The sequence below is a fragment of the Trichoplusia ni genome, chromosome 11 (genome assembly GCF_003590095.1).
Source record: "Trichoplusia ni isolate ovarian cell line Hi5 chromosome 11, tn1, whole genome shotgun sequence".
Classification (NCBI taxonomy): domain Eukaryota; kingdom Metazoa; phylum Arthropoda; class Insecta; order Lepidoptera; family Noctuidae; genus Trichoplusia; species Trichoplusia ni.
This window is the reverse complement of record NC_039488.1, coordinates 239,890-258,267: the sequence shown is the minus strand read 5'-3', so window position 1 is coordinate 258,267 and position 18,378 is coordinate 239,890. Positions and strand designations below refer to the sequence as shown.

The 18,378-nt window shown below is 37.0% G+C and overlaps 1 protein-coding gene across 2 annotated transcripts; it reads left to right on the top strand.

Moving 5' to 3' along the window:
- The first annotated feature begins 2,354 nt into the window (after nt 1-2,354).
- On the top strand, nt 2,355-17,079 carry LOC113498978. 2 transcript variants are annotated; one of them, XM_026879259.1, is made up of 8 exons: nt 2,355-2,513; nt 11,006-11,029; nt 11,949-12,154; nt 13,646-13,775; nt 14,433-14,615; nt 15,073-15,251; nt 15,638-15,744; nt 16,208-17,079. In XM_026879259.1, the coding sequence occupies exons 1-8, from the start codon at nt 2,468-2,470 to the stop codon at nt 16,314-16,316; spliced, it is 984 nt and encodes a 327-aa protein (XP_026735060.1). In that variant the 5' UTR covers nt 2,355-2,467; the 3' UTR covers nt 16,317-17,079. The 2 variants fall into 2 exon arrangements, with proteins under 2 accessions (XP_026735060.1, XP_026735061.1); XM_026879260.1 differs by having other exon boundaries at nt 2,358-2,513; nt 14,451-14,615; nt 16,208-17,078.
- Nucleotides 17,080-18,378: the final 1,299 nt, after the last annotated feature.

Below are 18,378 nucleotides of genomic sequence, written 5' to 3'. Positions count from 1 at the left end.
ATCGTCTTTCACACAATCCATCCATCGTTTCTTTGGTCGTCCTCTTCCCCTATATCCATCCACATCCATGCTTAACGCCTTCCTTACCACATGATTTTCATTCCTCCGCATAACATGCCCATACCGGCCGGTTACCACGTAGTTTCTCTGTAACCGGTGCCACTTTCAAACTTCCCCTTATATTCTCATTTATTACTCTATCCGCTCTCGTAACACCACACGTGGTCCTTCCAAAGATTCCTTTAACAATTTATTGTAATCTCTACTTATTTAAAATTTTCTTCTTTCGTAGCCTGGTAAAAACAGGGGAAGGAACGAGACTGAATGAGTTTCTGAGATCCCAAAGCTAAGCCGACGAGGATTAGGAACATATTTTTGGAAATTTCCCCAATAAGGCTGATAATAGCGTGTAGCTATCAGCACTTACATCCGTCATACAATGTCTGGAAAATTCATTTTGGCTGTCGGTATAGACAGCGTAACCTCATAACTAACCTCATGTAGTCTTTATTTAAGTTCCATTTATGCAGTAGGGATGACGGTAGGTATTTTACTTCAATGATCGTCAGGTAGGTTAACGAATAAAATACGTAATTTTTCTTTGTAAATTGGTACAGTAAATAGAACTCATGCACATGAAGTCACTTTGTTCATACTAGCTGTTGCCCGCGACTTCATCCCCGTGGGTAGAAGATATAAGTTATGATTTATACCTGCCCTGTTTTTTTTACATTTTCCATTGTATCTTCGCTCCTATTAGTCGCAGCGTGATGGTTTATAGCCTAAAACCTTCCTCGATAAATGGTTTATTCAACACAAAAATATTTTTCAATTTGGACCAGTAGTTCCTGAGATTAGCGCGTTCAAACAAACAAACTCTTCAGCTTTATATATTAGTAAGTATAGAGTATAGATATAGATTTTGCTTTGTCGTAACATCACAAATTACACATATCCTATACCATATATCCTATACCCTATACCTATAGATAATTGTCATTGTCAATTTTAAAAAAAGGGTTGTCTGATAGTTTTTTTATTATCACGCTATTTATTTATCAGCGATTTAAAGGCAAATCATGATCAAAACACCAGGGGGTCAAGATAACACGTTTCCCACCTTTATTATTTTAGAAATAATCCAAATGTTTGTGAGGAAGATCAGTTTTAATATTAAGAGGGCAATCAAACGTGTTTCAGGAAACCGTTTATCTGGGCGCAGTTTTGCAAAATCTTATATCTTATGACACTATGTAAAATCCACAGTTACCGAGCCTGACTCTCACTTCACCAGCTCCGTCCACAAAAATAATTTGACATCTTTATATCGTCAGAAAACGTCGTGTGTGAAAATAATAACTGTCTGGCTATCACTGTTCCAATTTTAGGATAGGTACCTCATAATCACTGTCATAATCCGTCTAGCAATTTCAGGTGTAGGCCCTCGAAAGTAAAACATTTTTTGGCAGAAGTGTTATTATTTTTTACTTGCAACCACCCCATTTTTAAACGGCTCGATTTGTCAAACATGTCTAAACGAACACTTGCACATAATTCACGTTTAAATTAAAATAGTTCAATTTGTTCGAAAGCTATGATGTCACGGACAGACAGGCAGGCAGATATATCAAAGTTATAGACCTCTTTTTGGGATTAAATAAGAAAAAGTCATTAAAACAGCTGTGAAATATTTGACACCAGGATAGTATCGTAAACGATGAAATGTGTTTGATTTAAACATTTGATAGTCTTTGGGCCGCTCAAGATTACTTATTATTTTATTAATAAAAAAGGAAGTTTAAAATGTAAAAAAAATGTTTCATTTTCAATATTGCATTACATTTTTGCGATGATCGTTATTATTAAACTTCTTAGTTTTTCACATCTTGAAAATCACGCAGACAAAGTCGCGGGCAACAGCTAGTCATGAAAATATATTTAAAGTCCATCCATCTCAGCGGCATGTCTTTAACATATCAATATCTGTGGTAACATTATCGGTATCAACAACAGGTAAAAAATTGGAATGGAATGAAAAACAATCAAAATAATTGTTTTTTTTTTAGGGTTACGTACCGAAGCGTAAAAAACCGAACTCTTTCTGCTTTGCAGTTCGTTTGTCTGTCCGACTGTCAACAGGTTTTCACAAACTGCGATTGTTAGGTGAGTATTTTTGTTGCTATGACAACAAATACTAAAAATTAGGGTTAAGTAACGATTGTTACGGCCAATCATGTTTGAAAATTTGAATTTCATTGTCCTATTCATTATGGAACCATCGTGTCGCGAGTCGGACTGGCAGTTAACTGATTTTTAAATTTGCATTTTATTTTCCATATTTATTTACCTACTGCGATTGACCTCTGCTGCGCTAATCTGCTATACAGGCCCTATTAAACCCACGGGCCGCAGTCACAATACGCAGTCGTGAACAATCTAACGACTCGCGAGGTTGTTGAAGTTTGTCATGGAGAAAATAATATTTGTTTTATCACTCGTCGCCGCGGCGTGCGGTAAGTGCAGATTTATTATTATTGTTCAGTGATTTTCGTTCATTGAATTTCGTGATTTTAGTCTGCATGGACAGAAAATAATGAATATAGTAACAAAAACAATTGGACTTCGACGATTCTTATGAGATTAGACAAGGGCAGAGTGAAGCATGAAGATCCTAATTTCGTAGATTTTCTCTGTAGATTGTTTACATAGATTTTATAGCGTCTTGAATGTGAAATGCAATTTCGAGATTATTTGGTTACGCATTTTCTACTTTGATAAGTACGGTCATTATTTAGTTCAGAATCTTTCCTTGGCAATTAGTGATACATGATAATTCTACAATCCCTGATTGATTTCAGCAGTATCCTTTTTGTTACTAAGTGGAGTGTCAGTAACAATTTCAAAGGTAAAATCTTACGGCATGAAGACGAAAATACTCTTGCCCCCCTATGCAAAGAGAGGGGTGTTAGAAGTTTGATTTATCGGTCTGTGGTCTGGCATCATAGCTCCCGAATAGATTGTGCGATTTCGATTCGGTGGCGGATTATGTGTGAGTCTTGTAGAAATGTTTGATAAAAGATAGAAAAGTTGTGGGGGTAAGAGCTGATGACATTTCGCTTTCAAAATGTATGGTCAACTTCAGATTTATTTGCATCTTAACCCCTAAACCATTTCATTTGGACCGTATGACATAATGCCCAATTAAACATAGTTCATACCTAGTGCCCTTTAACTTTATTTTAGTATACTAATAAAATCATTTACAACTTTATAGGGACACTAGTTTTTCATACATACCTAATATGATCAAAATATATTTTCACCGACCCGCATTGAGCTAGCGTGGTGACTCGCTTCTTCCCTAAACGAATATTCCTATAAGTAGTCGGACGTACCTATATAGGCTGATACTACATTAAATGTATTTACTGACATACTTCAGTTTTACGTGGTACGGCTTGGATACTTCCACGCCTATATCTCAGGTTCTAGAAGTCTAAAGATGCCTTGATCAACAAAAATAGAGTTGTTTCCTGTGATTTGAAAACATAAACGCCAATTTTTTTTTGCCGTTGCGGTGATCGAACTCGTAACCTTTGTCGCAGTAGGTAGACTTAAAACAACGCCACAGCGTCAGGTGGGTCATTAAACTAATAATTAACAGGTTTTAAATCTTTATTTATTAATCGACTAAGATTCGGTTTTACAACGGTATTTAGTTTAAATGTCTTGACTGGATGCTTTACAGTTAACATTTCTTTGCTGCCATATTTTATGTCCTTATATGTAAATTCCAGTTCTTTTCTATAGGAATTACATTTTTGGAACTATGCTTCTGGTGCCATCATTACCTTAACATTTAAAAAATGTCTGGAACACAACCTGAAATAAAAAAAGCTTTTGATAAACTTTTGATTTTGATCCGTAGTTGTTCTGTACTGATTGTCACCACAGTTTTATCACTTCACTAGCTTGTGCCCGCGACTTCGTCCGCGTGGAATAGTGACTTCCGGCAGAAAAGTATAGATAGCTGTGTCCGCGACTCCATCAGCGTGTAACTCCTTGTATATTAAGTTAATGTATTGGTAATATTTATTATTATTATTTATATTGGTAATATTGTTTAGATCACGTTCACATAAGGCTTAACCCTTTATAAGACACAGAACTTAAAAATATTTATAGCTTTTAAACTTTATAATAATGTGTTAAGGTTCAAATTCTGGTGGCAATATAAGTACCACTGCCTTATAAAGGTAAGGTAAAGGTACCTATAAAACGAAAATACTTTAGTGCAAAGCTTCCGGGTAAACTATATTGAAAGTTGACCCGTCCGGCACGTGAACATAAAGACTTTTAGAACTGCTAACACGGGAAAGAGCAACATACAACTGACCATGTGAGAAACAACTGACACTGAGATCTACTCCAGCAACACGAAAAGTCTGCCCTTGAGCCTTGTTAATTGTCATTGCATAACACACCGATACTGGGAATTGCGTCCTTTTAAATTGGAATGGAAAATTATTTGGTATTAAGGGTATTCTGGGAATAAAGACGGTTTCTCCTGCACCGCAACCTGTTAAAATTTGAGCCTCGATTATATTTTATTGCAACTGGGTTACTTTTAGTCGAGTTCCATTGCAAAGTTGTGGTGGTTTTAAATTTCGGAGCATAATAATCGGTATCCCAATTTTTAAACAAATTTCATGAGAGGGAAGTCCGGGCATATTTAAAGAATTTAAAAATTCTATCGGGTAATTAGTGGCTTCTTGTTCATCGACCATTCTATTTATTGATCTATAAACTTTGCTTTCCCCCTGTATATTCGACAGTATTTTGTTATTGATCTCAGATGCCTGGTCATTGCGAGGAGTTAAAATAGATCTTTCGCATAGCCAAGAATTGTCCCTATTTAATATATTTGTTACGTCACCGTAAACCGACGATATAAGATGTGGTTGAGATTGCACCATACAACATAATTCAGGCGTCAGTATAAGTTTTCCTTGGTGTAGTTGTGGATAGGTACCTTCACCAATCTTTAATAATGTGTCAGAAAATTGACTATCATCCGGGTTATCTCCAGTTCTCACTCGCATATTTATAGTCAAATGCACCGATTGTATATCTCGCCATAAATAAGAGCTTTTCAGGCAAGCCCTAACCTCATCAGCTCGGGTTCCCCGTGGTATTACCGGTAAGGTTTGTCGGAAATCACCACAAAATAAAACCGTGATACCGCCCATTGGTCGATCATTTTGTCTTATATCCCTTAAAGTTCTGTCTACCGCTTCTACTCCTTTTCGATGGGCCATCGTACATTCATCCCATATGATTAAACTACACTCGCGTAATACCTTAGCTTTGTCGCTATTTCTTGAAATACTACAGGTTGGATTTTCCGTGCGATCTAAATCAATTGGTATTTTAAACATACTGTGAGCAGTTTTACCTCCTGGTAGCAATGTTGCAGCTATCCCTGATGAAGCTACGGCAAGCGCAATTTTACGCTGATTTCGAACATAAGCCAATATTAATTTAGTCAAAAAGGTTTTTCCAGTTCCTCCAGGTGCATCTAAAAACCATATTGTTCCCAAATTATTTTGAACACTATTGCACACGCGGTCATAAACTGAACGTTGTTCTGCAGTCATCATTGGGACACCGTTTTCTAATGTTGTCAGCAGTTCCGTTAAATTGTAACCAATCTCTGCGGAATATTCCCTATTAGTTACCTCTCCGACTGAGGTTGGTGTTGGCAAACCATATTCACAGAGTGATTTACCGCCTACTGCTGTTAAGTCATCCTGAAGAGCTAATAAGCACTGATTTATGGCAAGATCACGGAAATTATCATTAGTTGTGCCTTCATCATTGTTAGGTATATTTCTAAGAAAGTCTTCTGAAAATTTTTCTTTATATTTTTCCCATAATGTTACAGCATCTGACAAATTACAAAATGTGAGTAATGTTACAAATAAATGGCGTAACCGTCGTGGATTATCACTAACACAGGATTCTGCTAAAGCGTCATCCCAATGCTGATCATTTTTCAAGCAAATGACGCGCTTGGCAAGCTGCTTGATAAGTGGGATAAACAACATCGTCTACTTTTCTCAAATCTATAAATGAGGTTGGTCCTCGCACGGTATGTAATAATAATCGCAAATAGAAACACTCAGCGTTGTTAGGATGAACGGTGTACACTCTACCAAGAACATGTTCTTTAAAAATACCTGACTCGCCATCTACAGGCCTGCCACGGCGTCTTCGATTAAAGACACCCCGTTGCTTATCGTAGGTATAATACGATGGAACTTCCTCATACAAAAGAGATTTTGCAAAATCATCAGTTTGGCAAAGTCGAAAGAATGCTAATAAACTTGTTTGTCTAGGGTTCTCTAACCGTTCTGTGACATTTTCGGCGTTGAAATATATACGTTGGCCGCCTTCAAGATGAACATCCAGATGAGTCACAGGTGGATAATCTTTCGTGAATGTTGAAACTTAAGATCCGCCACACAGCTTCTGAAGAACTTATATATCTGCCTGACTGAAATCTTGTAACTTCATCATGTTCATTTCTCAAAGCAAATGTAGCTTGGTCACTGCCCTTATTAATATACTTACAAATATATTTTATTGACTCTACACTATTACACATTTCAACATTTATGTGAGCTTGAAATGCTCTGGACAACACAGGAGAATACGGAACGACCCACCTATTATCTAAAGTAACTTGTTGTCCAGACACTCGCTTTTCAACAGTAAAACCATCATTATCTCTTGAACGGCGACGATATAATGGGTATCCATCATGTCCTGTTACAGTGCCATCCACTAAGGCTTTTGGATATCTTTTAGTGCAACGACCGTCTTGCATGCAAGGAGAATTCCCGTTAAACGAACCACATGGACCATGTATCATATGAGTTTTAACAATGTCGTATAACACGGGATCTGCAATCGGACTTGGAATTTCAGCACTGATTAAACTGTCTACATCATTAGGTCGAACCTTATCTTTTAACCAAAGCAGGAGATGTGCGTGAGGTAAGCCGCGTTTTTGCCATTCAATACTATACATATAACACAATACTTCTCCAAAAATTTTATCTTTGGTAAGTAGATCTATCATTGATTTTAATTTTAAATGAAAAACTCTTGCTATGATATCATGGCGGTCATGCGGTGCTTGACCCTCAAGAAGCTCCCGAGTAATTTCATCCCACTTAGGATTGGTAGTTACAGTAATAAATAAGTCGGGACGTCCATATTTTCTTACGTAACAAAAAGCATCTTGAGTACGTTCGTGCATGTATCGTGGACCACCAGTAAAAGAAGAGGGCAAAATAACTAAACGACCCATATTCACCGTATCGTTATCTTGCTGCATGGCGTCGCGAAGGTGCACGTATTCTTCAACGCGCAGTGCCTTTGATTAGATCGTATATAAACTAATCTTTCGGTTTCAATTTTTGCGTACATGTCTACAATAAACTGATTGAATAAGCCACGAAAACGTTGAAAGTATACAAACCTATTCCGTCTTACTTGCAAGTGGTAACAGTAAAATTGAAGGCATGAAATCTTTTTATTATAATTAGGTGCGCCTGTACGCGGATCAGTTTGGTATAAAGCAAAATTATAACCATCTTCCCCTCGACAGTACATATATCAAAGGATATTGCAAACTGTCGTAAGCCCTGTGGGTTTCATAAATACGTTGCAAACGATTATCTCTGGAACGGATAACGATATCACGCCTATCACATTCCTGGTCGACCAATACCACAGCAACTTCATTCGTGGATGGAGCATTATAACGCCCAGGGTGTTCCTGAGTTGGACGCCTATCGGCATTTATAACAATTTTATAATTGTTATCATCATCTCGAGGAAGAGCTTCTAATGCCGATTTAAAACTGCATACATACGAATTAACCTGATGCAACATGTTCTGAAGTTGTGATATGAGTTCAGTATTTAAATTCGGGAAATATTGATTTCTTATATTCGACTGTTCGTTGTAGTCGGATACAAAATATATTTGAAGAAACTTAGGTTGGTTTTCAGGCAAAAGGGATCCTATCAAATGGTAAACCTGACCTTGTATCTTAAAAGTAGGCATGAAATGACCTTCTGAGATTTGTTGAGCGCCAAAGGATGTCATTTGAAATGCACTATTATAAGTGCGAATATTATCTAAAAACTGTTTAGATTGTATATGTTCCCCTAAAAGTAGTGATTTCAAAGGTTCCGGTGGGTCTTCGAATGAAGGCAAATTTATTTTACCTGTAGAACAACAGAAACCAGCTGACTCCTTACTCCACTTTGAAGCATTACAAAAACGACATACCACGTTCATATCGCCTATTACAGAAGATGATCCATAATCAATTGTGAGGTTATAAGCAAACCCACTTTTATATTTGTCGGACCAAGCCACCGAATTTCTAGATTGATCTTCTATGTGTACATCTAAGTTATTAAGGCTATGTCGAAATCTGTCTGCAGTAAGACGGGCCTCTCGCTGTTCGTCCGTTTCAAGAGACCGAATATTTTCGATTCTTAATCTTTCATTAGACAAACTTACTGATCGTTCTTGTCTCAAAGAATTATAATATTCGCGTACCGACTCTAGTCGTTGTTCATGCTCATGTGCGTCTTCGAGAGATCGAATAACATTATGGTGCACCCTATCATTTGTCAAACGGTCTTCATATTGAGTTAAAGTTTCAGATTCTCGAGATAAAATATGACGTTCGCGGTCAGCTGTGAGACGCAATTCCCTCTCAGTGTAGGTTTCTGACTCGCGAGACAATATATGACGTTCGCGGTCAGCTGTGAGACGCAATTCCCTCTCAGTGTAGGTTTCTGACTCGCGAGACAATATATGACGTTCGCGGTCAGCTGTGAGACGCAATTCCCTCTCAGTGTAGGTTTCTGACTCGCGAGACAATATATGACGTTCGCGGTCAGCTGTGAGACGCAATTCTCTGTCAGTGAAGGTTTCTGACTCGCGAGACAATATATGACGTTCGCGGTCAGCTGTGAGACGCAATTCCCTCTCAGTGTAGGTTTCTGACTCGCGAGACAATGTATGCCGTTCGCGGTCAGCAGTGAGACGCAATTCTCGTTGTGACGCAGTTTCAGCATCTCGGGATAACACATGTTGTTCTCGGTCAATGGTAAGCCTCAGCTCTCGTTGAGAAGAGCTTTGAGACGCCCGTGATGTAGCTCGTCTCGCTCTGTCAGCTGCTAATCGCATCTCTCTCTCTGGAGAGCTTTCATTGGCTCGAGAGGTTGAGGCACTAACTCTCATAGAGTTTAACCGATGTGCTCTTTCCTCTGCCGATTCTTGAGAACGCGCATTTCTCATCCTTTTAGCATCTCTCGAATTTCGAGATAAAGATGGTCGTTTTTTAGGTGGCATTGTGTATTTTTAATCGACGGTAACTGAAGCTACCTTACACTTACAATTATATATAGTTATTATGTAATAATTACGAAAATAAACTATTAATATAATAAAACACTACCAATTACGAAAATAAACTATTAATACAATTAAACACTACCAAAATAACTAATATAATAATAACGAAAATAAACTATTAATATAATTAAACACTACCAATTACGAAAATAAAATAATCCTTATAGCATGACTCTGTATTCACGCGCGATTTCTTATTATTTCATGTATAACTTTGGTGTTTCTACACCGATTTACATGATTCTTTTTTTATTGAATAGGTAATAATGTTAACTTTTTTAATTGGGGATGAGTGATAGTGTTGTAAACGTTAGAGTAGACAAATACAATCAGAAATCTCCGAATTGCTAAGCTATCGGGAGTTTCACGTGTTATTGTGAGTCAACCATAAAAGTTAGACATGCTGTCGAGGAATATTTTTTATATAATTTTAGGGAGAATATTTCCGTCATACATGATTTCTATGTAGCTTTAACCTATAAGCCTGCACACGTGACGGAAGCTTAAAAAATGGAGTAACTTACCCCGTTTTCCCAATATTTCCCTTCACTGCTCTGCTCCTATTGGTCGTAGCGTAATGAAAAGTATACTATAACCTGCCCAAGAGTATGAAGAATAATTGTGCCAAATTTCGTTAAAATCCGTCGAGTAGTTTTTGTTTCTATAACGAATATACAGACAGACAGACAGACAGACAGACAGACAGACAGACAAAAATTTTACTGATTGCATTTTTGGCATCAGTAGCGATCCCTAACCACCCCTTGATAGTTATTTTTTAAATATATTTTATGTACAGAATTGACCTCTCTACAGATTTATTATAAGTATATAGAGTATATAGATGATAGAACACTAGTGGCCACTAGTTGATCGGCTTACAGACTTGGAACAATGTCTCATAGTGATCAGAATATTGCTTCAGAGTACGGATGGCATATGTTTACATGACGGATTTACTGACAAATGTTGAGATGTCTATTGTGTAGTATTTGGTCTTAATATCATATTATTGATTGGTGAACCGAAATATTTCTGATGATACTATTGTGGTATAAGAGAAACTGTACTCGTCAATAAAACAACACAGGGTAACGATAATACATTTTAAACAGGATAATCTTTATATTGAACAGGTTTGCATGTTTGCAGATAAAAACAAAAATAACAAAATAAAGGTCCTTGTGCATTCCAATTTATTAAAAAAAAAACCTTTTTGAATGTATTTTCCTGGTTTATTTTAAACTTCACGTTGTGTTTTGTTTATTTATTTTTTAGAATCGCAATTAAGGAATCACGCACATGTTCCTTCCAATTTAAATCGAACCGGTTTTAATCTATTAAGTTTTGAGCAAAATGCTTGGTGCTAGGCACTGCATTTAGGAATTTTCTTTTTAAAAATTTCCAACTAAAATTTGAAAGTACTTTGAATATTCTGAATTAATTTACTTAACTACGAATTGTGTTTAATAGTGTTTTATTAAAATTGTCTTGTTTCAGGTATTCAGTACGATGGCCTTAGAGGTGAATATTATTATTTATTTTTTTATGTACAAAGGACTTCCGAATTAAGGATCGCCTTGTGTCTTGTAGTAAGCGGGGTTCAAACCCCCGATACGTCGCGCACAGTGCGTTTGGCTTCCTTTAACGCTCAGCTATTAGTGTAGTCTAATTATTTTAATCCTTATTCATTACCATGTAGTTTTAATTTGAGGACTTATTTTTTGTTTATTTTATTTTTATGCTAATATTTCGTATATATAGCGTAAACACTTACAGTACTACTAATTAAAAATGTTAGTATCACCTTTTAATTGCATGTATCCAATCAAAGAAATTCCCAATATCTACTTTATTAGAAACATTATTTAATAACCCAGGATGGGAGGAGCTCGTGGCTAAGCTATAACCGCATAAGTGAAACGATCACAGGTTAAGCTATGCTTGACGCGGTTGGTCCGTAGATGGGTGACCATCTTTGTCATAACGAGTTCCTCCGTGTTTCGGAAGGCACGTTAAATTGTGGGTCCCGGCTGCTATTCCTACATCTTTGACAGTCGTTACAGGTAGTCATAAGCTGAAAAAGTCTGACAGCCAGTCTAACCAAGGGGTATCGTGTTGACCAGGTAACTGGGTTGAGGAGGTTAGATAGGCAGCCGCTCCTTGTAAAACACTGGTACTTAGCTGAAACCGGTTGTACTGGTAGCCGACCCCAACATAGTTGGGAAAAGGCTAGGCAGATGATGATTATTTAATAACCCACTAAATTAATCATTTACGTAAAAACCACTACATTCCTCATTCACATTAATTTTCGTGTCATAATACTTATTCTAGACCAATAATTTGTACAATATACATTATAACTTGTTTATATCCTTTCTTAAAAAAATCATGTATAGAATCTTAGAACAGCTTTTAATAAATCATAACTCAACTTCAGTGAAATTCGGCTGGTCGGATGCTCTGGCGGACATGGAGTACTTCTTCTCCATTCCCCGGACGATCAGCGAGGTGGAGACCGAGGGCTGGACGCGGACAGAGCGCCCCCCAGGACCGCTCCCCGAGCTGAGGATGTACTGTCCTCCAGGGAGGACCGTCTGCCCCTTGTACGACACTGCTGGATTTGTGGCTGGACTTATGATTGCTGTGAGTATTGAATATGTGTTATTTTCATGTCAAAGATGACTCCAGAGGGGGCGGATTGCGGATCTGTATTTATTATATTTTGTTTAAAAAACATCCTGTGTTATAAAGTTGATTCCACGTCTTCCATATATTCAAATATTTATACATGTCGGTACAAGATATCGATCAACTTTATCAATCATAGTAAAATACAAAAATACTTTATTGTTCGCCAATTTTACGATTTAATGCCAGTTGATGTTTTTTCTATAAGTTGTAAAAAGTACTACCAATGCCAACTAACTACACTTCAAATAACAGTTCATTTCTAGAAATATGGTTATCAGTGGATAATTTTGTTATTTTCCTATTGTGTCCACTTGTAGGGCTGAGAGAAAGTCCTATTTACCAATAAAGAGTCCTGCAAATGTGTTCCTCATTGAAGCGCGGCTCGGGCGGTGGACAGCGTGACGTCGTCCATTCGCGACACTTATCTAATTTATTTGAATGAGCAAGATCAATCGCAGAGGGTCGGGGACCTGCCTACGCAATCCCTGCCTATGTGTTGTATGTTTACTGATGGAATATTTACGCTAGGATCCGCTATAATAGTCGTAGTTGGTAGGATGTTTATTTTAATTGACACATCTCGGTCGGCTCGAGATTTGGAGATACTAAACACCAAAGTTATTGGTCAAGACTGTCTCTATACGTCAGAAATCAAAATATGTATAAGGCTATCTACCTACGTAAGAATATTGTAGGAAAACAGGGTTGAAGTTGTTGATATAGAATTAAGTAAATTCTCTACTAAGACTCCGTATCAAATATAGTCACGTACGTGCTTCAAGTTTGGATCAGACTCTCCCTATGAATTGCTTACCCAATACCCATTCATACATTTACATGAAAAATGAATGTTGTTTGCTATTCCTTTTTTATTTATTACCCAGAAGTAATTGGGCACGTGTCTGTAGATCACCTATGACGAAAGTAATCAAGATCACGACATTAGAACCACAATTTGCCTGAAATTGGAAAGAAAATGAGCGGCGTTTATATGCAATGGATTGTAAGTACTTTGTTCTTCGCCTTAAAAGGCTTTACAAATATAACCGAGTAGGTACTTGAATTTCACCTGATTTTAAGCCACTGTGGAATGTCATGCTGTCCGAATAGTTTAAAATGTAAATTAAGTTGCATTATTATATGTGTTTATGGGGTAAGATCGCACCGACTTTGGTTTTTCCTTATGGCCCTAAGCCTTAATATATTTTGCCTTAGCTGAACAATGAGATTTCTATATTTTCTTTTAACGTTTTAGTGATTTAAAACATTGGAAATATTTCTATATCAATATATTGTTGGTTCTTTAGGGACTCGATTTGCACCTAGTAAGTACTACGTGCCAAAATATCATTACAAAGTAGACAATGGCACAATCTCAACATTCGTACTGGTAAACGCATTCTTCCTATACCAGTATGAGTACTTATCATCACTCTTTACCAGCTTCCAGTAGACGAGTACGACTCTCCGCCAGTGAAGCCAGAGAAGAAGTTCGTGAAGTGGTCAGCACCAGCCTCAGAGGGGGAGCCCGCGAGAGACTACTGGACGGCCACGCAGTACTTCGTTTCGGAAGGTAAATAGGAACTTAAGATAAAGGGGGTAAAGTTGAAATTCGGTTGCATTACGTAATATGGTCATAATATGGTCGGTGTGGAAGTGCCTAGTTTAGAGCTGACCTTGAAGATTCATCAGCGGTTCCATGAACTTCATACCATTCGAAACGTGTACTCAAGGTGTTAACTAAACTGGCTAGTGGAGTTTACGGCTACTATTCAGTAAGTATTCAGTTATTTGAAACATGAGGCCGACTTCAAATCATGTATACAAATAAGCTTGGAGTGTCTGTTTGTAATATTGAACCGCTTTTCACTACCTGTATGTGCAAAAATACTTGGTACATACACGTATTTGTTCCGGCCAATCTGTAGGTGATGTAATTAGGAGTAGCTTAGGCGACTTTCTATTTTAGAAAAATGATTTATTTTATCAATAAAACACTGATAATAATAATACAAAAAAAATCTTTTGTAGGATCCAGCTATGAACCAAGTTCATTGCGGCATGCCTTATGCCACGAGCCTTGAGGGTACTTAAAAGGTAGTCTCAAAGAATGCGAGCTCAAAGTATAAAAAATCATCACTTTTTAGTGTTTTACTTATACTGCTTTATATTTTTATGGGACATGCAATTTCAGTTACATTTATAAGAATGACTAACATGTTAATACTAGACCACGTGATCTCCATAGAATCGCTGAAGGCGGGCGCCGGCCCGACCCTGGAGAGTGGGGCGACGCTGCAGGACGGCGGCGTGTGGGTGGCGGGACACGATAAGCGACTCATGCGCATACCCAGCACTGAGGCCGAACTCAACAGCACCACTTTTAAGAAACAAAACTGTATTCCTAATATGGGTAAGAACTTTGGTTCCCTCGGTTACTTTATTTACGGGACGAAATTATAATGACCTGAATCTTGATCAATTGATGACGGGATATAGAATTATGTTGAACTTTTGAAAAAATATACCACCTTTTTGTCGGCTGTCCTTTGCGACTCCTGTCGACCTCGATCCTTTAAGTACACCTGTTTTTAAGTTCTGGAAGAGATGAATGGCATTGTTTTTGGGATACTTGTCAAATGTTGTTTTGTGCAACTTCTTCAAATTTCCAACAAATAACTCTAAATCTAAAATAAGTTTGGGACCATGCTTCAGTTCTATACGTGGGTCAGAATCTTGCTTAATCGTGATGAAAGGAGAGCAGATAGATCTTAATAAAGAAATGCAGGAATAATCTCCTAATTTTAAAAAGTTTCAAAGTTTTTTCTTTAACCAATCAGTATTATTTATGAAACTAATGACATTTCCAGGCATACATTACTACTACAACATGACAAAAGATCTGAACTGCGAGGAACTGCTGCCATGGTTCGCGCTGACGACGCAGGGGGACCTGGTCGGCACCGGCTTCCAGGTCATCGGCAGGCTGCCCAAGCCGAAACATCGTAACTGGTTCGAGTCCTTTGAAAACCTTAAACAGGGAATTAAGGTAACGGCTCATTTTTTCTTGGCTTTTCCATTATTTGTCTTTGAATTTAGGTGCAATGCAATGTTTTATCCTGGAATACTCCTTGTTACTTACTTACCTTACTATATCCATACGTAAGGTACGTCGAAAAAAGCTGTTTGTAGATGAAATTACAAATGTCAACGCAACAGAATTATTTAACTAAACTCGTAATACGGAAAATAATTATTTTTAGAATTTAAAAAGACCTCAGTTTTAATATAACCACCAATTATAGCCCATAAGCTTCTACGTTGAAAACTATGAAATGATCTTTAGCAGATAATGTAGCTTGTTAGCGTAAAATGTTTTCCATTTTCAGCATGTGGTACTTATGCTTGGCTTATTTGTTCTTTGTTGTTTATCAGGTGGCTATCCCTAATTCACCGGACTGCCTCGGCGACTGGGCTGACAAGTACGGCCTCATTTCAATGCACATCTACTTCGTGAAGGATCCCTGGAACATCAAGTGCTGGTGAGGTTACAAGACTGATGGAGGGCACAAACCCTCAGCACGCGCATGCAATGCACGTTCTTCATGACTGAAACTTTAATAAACCTTTACCACTTAATTTTTCAATGATTAATAAATATTATTAATTTTCGATTGCTGATGTTTTTTTATATCCTCCTTATGAGATTTGTGTAACGTTTTACCTCCTCCTCTTCCTCTTTAATCCTCTGGTAGTTTCCAGAGGTTTACCACTACTTTTCAACCCACTTCAAATAAGAGGAGGTTCTCTTTTTGATTTTGATTAGATCCTCCGACTGGATGATCCGTTTTTGATGATTCAAAAATATATGTTCAACTTATAACAATATTTTTTGGACGGAGTAAATAGATTTTTAATTTTAATATCCAACCTTCGTTCCTGACTTATTTAGTCTTGACTTATTTAGATATACATTTTGGTCTTGAATTCCTGGTTCTGTTTCAGGGCTGGCGACTCGATACAAGCAGCTCCGACTATAGACCGACTTCTTCTCAACGGTTACAGATTCGCCAACAAGATAACTGATGAAGTCTATAAGATTTTCACCGGATAACTATATATGTTTAGGGTTATATTTATGATCAATTTAGATATAAGACAAACATTTCAAATTGACGTAATTACATTAGCTCACTACTATGGCAGATTATTTTTGTAATTCAAATAGGTAATAAAACATATATCCTATAATTTAAATCTGTTTAGTCCGTCAGACAGATTTCCGAAAAATATTGAATATGTTCATATTTTTCATTTTACCACGTTACCACGTCCAGTTTACCATGTTTTAAAAAGTAACGAAGATTAAAAGCACTTAAGACGAAGACATTTATGATAGTGGGGGCTAGTAACAACACTTGATATTAAAAGAGTACCGGTAAGTGGCGTCACACGAGATTTCAAATCACTGTTTAAAGTTTTGTTTACAAGATTAAAGAGAAAATAAGAATCCAATTTTTTTGGAAAGCTGTCTCAAATCTGACGGACTAAGCACATTTTTCTTGACAAATACATTCTACCCTATTAAGTAATGATCATGATGTAAAAAATAATTATACCTTAGCGTAATGAGTAGTACGTAACTATTGTCTTTAAAAGACAGGACTTTTTATTGGAGGCTAGGCTCAAGGCTGGCTATTATTAATTGGATATTTGTGACCAAAGAACATTGAATATTTTCTGTTAAAAACGATGAATACTAGGTATCGGTTAGTATCTAAAAATTGTAAGAAACTGAAGAAACCGTTAGTACGGAATACCATACATAAGTTTCATAATATAAGTAGATATTAAAGTATAAGTAAAAATAAGTATTATAAAAATATAAATAAAAAGTGAAAGAATTTATTCTTCATTTCAACTTAATTTTTTTTCAGTGAATTGTCACTCCTAGTAAAGTTCCATAAAGTTTCATGAAACCCAAGGTGATCATGAAACAGATTTCAAAATAAAGATAATTACAGCTTCCTTTCGTATTTGGTTGTGGTTAGATAAAAGGTAAAAAGAAGTTACTAGCAAAGGATGGAATTAAAATATACCGTTTTCATTGAAACACAGTAAATTGTGTAACAGAGCGGAAAATACGCACACATACGATTAGTTCCCATCGTTAATTCATAACTCTGAATCTTGGTGTAAACCTTATCTCACGAGCTTTATATGTGGCAGGCAGATAATTGAAAAATAGCATACGACGTTCACAGCGAAAATTGGACAACGGCTCTTAAAATTGTATGTGTTTGTCCAAAATAATTTTATAATAGCCAGTGTCTTTCACAATGATGTAAGGATTTTCTTTTTCACAAAGACACAAAGGCTCTTGACAAGCATTCGAGGATCACACAAACGCTTGTCCTTCTCGGCGAACGAACCCGCTACACATCGCGCGTGGTGACCTCAATCAATTGACTATTCGTGCACTTCGTGCAGTACAACACGAACACATATGCACCACTAAATGATTGATCATGGAACCAAAGCCAGTTTTAAGTTAAACCAGCTCGGATTCAGAAAAATTGGTTTAAGATTCACTCAATTAACTATTACGGCACACCTGGTACTCCTGTAACCTGCTATTTCTTCAAACAGCAATATTGTTTCAGTTGTGGAAGAGAGACGATGATACGGTTGATGTATTGCGCTGTACCGCTTTCACAAAATATGCAAAGGGTGTTGGTAGGTTGTGCTTTGATTAATTATTTACGTAATAAGGAGATTTGGAAATAGGAGATAGAATAATACTCTACGTATCTTTGTATCAGGATGCAGCTGGCGTATCTTATAAACATAAATGGGACACCAAATTTGCTGTGTAAAATTGGTAAGGCGCTCTGTTGTTTGCAAAGATTATTTCGCTTGCTTCACACACAAGATGAATGTAAATATTTATGTCGAAGTAGTGCACTTCGAATGGGTCGCAAATGCTGGCGAGATCGTTTATACAAATATCGATGTAAAGAGACAAATCTGCACTATGGAATAGATCGAACACGTGTTTGTGGAAAATTCGAAGCCCTCGAACAGGATATTTCAAACGAACAATTTTAGTAACAGAATATTAAATTTACTGTTCTTTGTTTTTTATTAATTTCGCAGGACGTATTGCTTAATCAGTT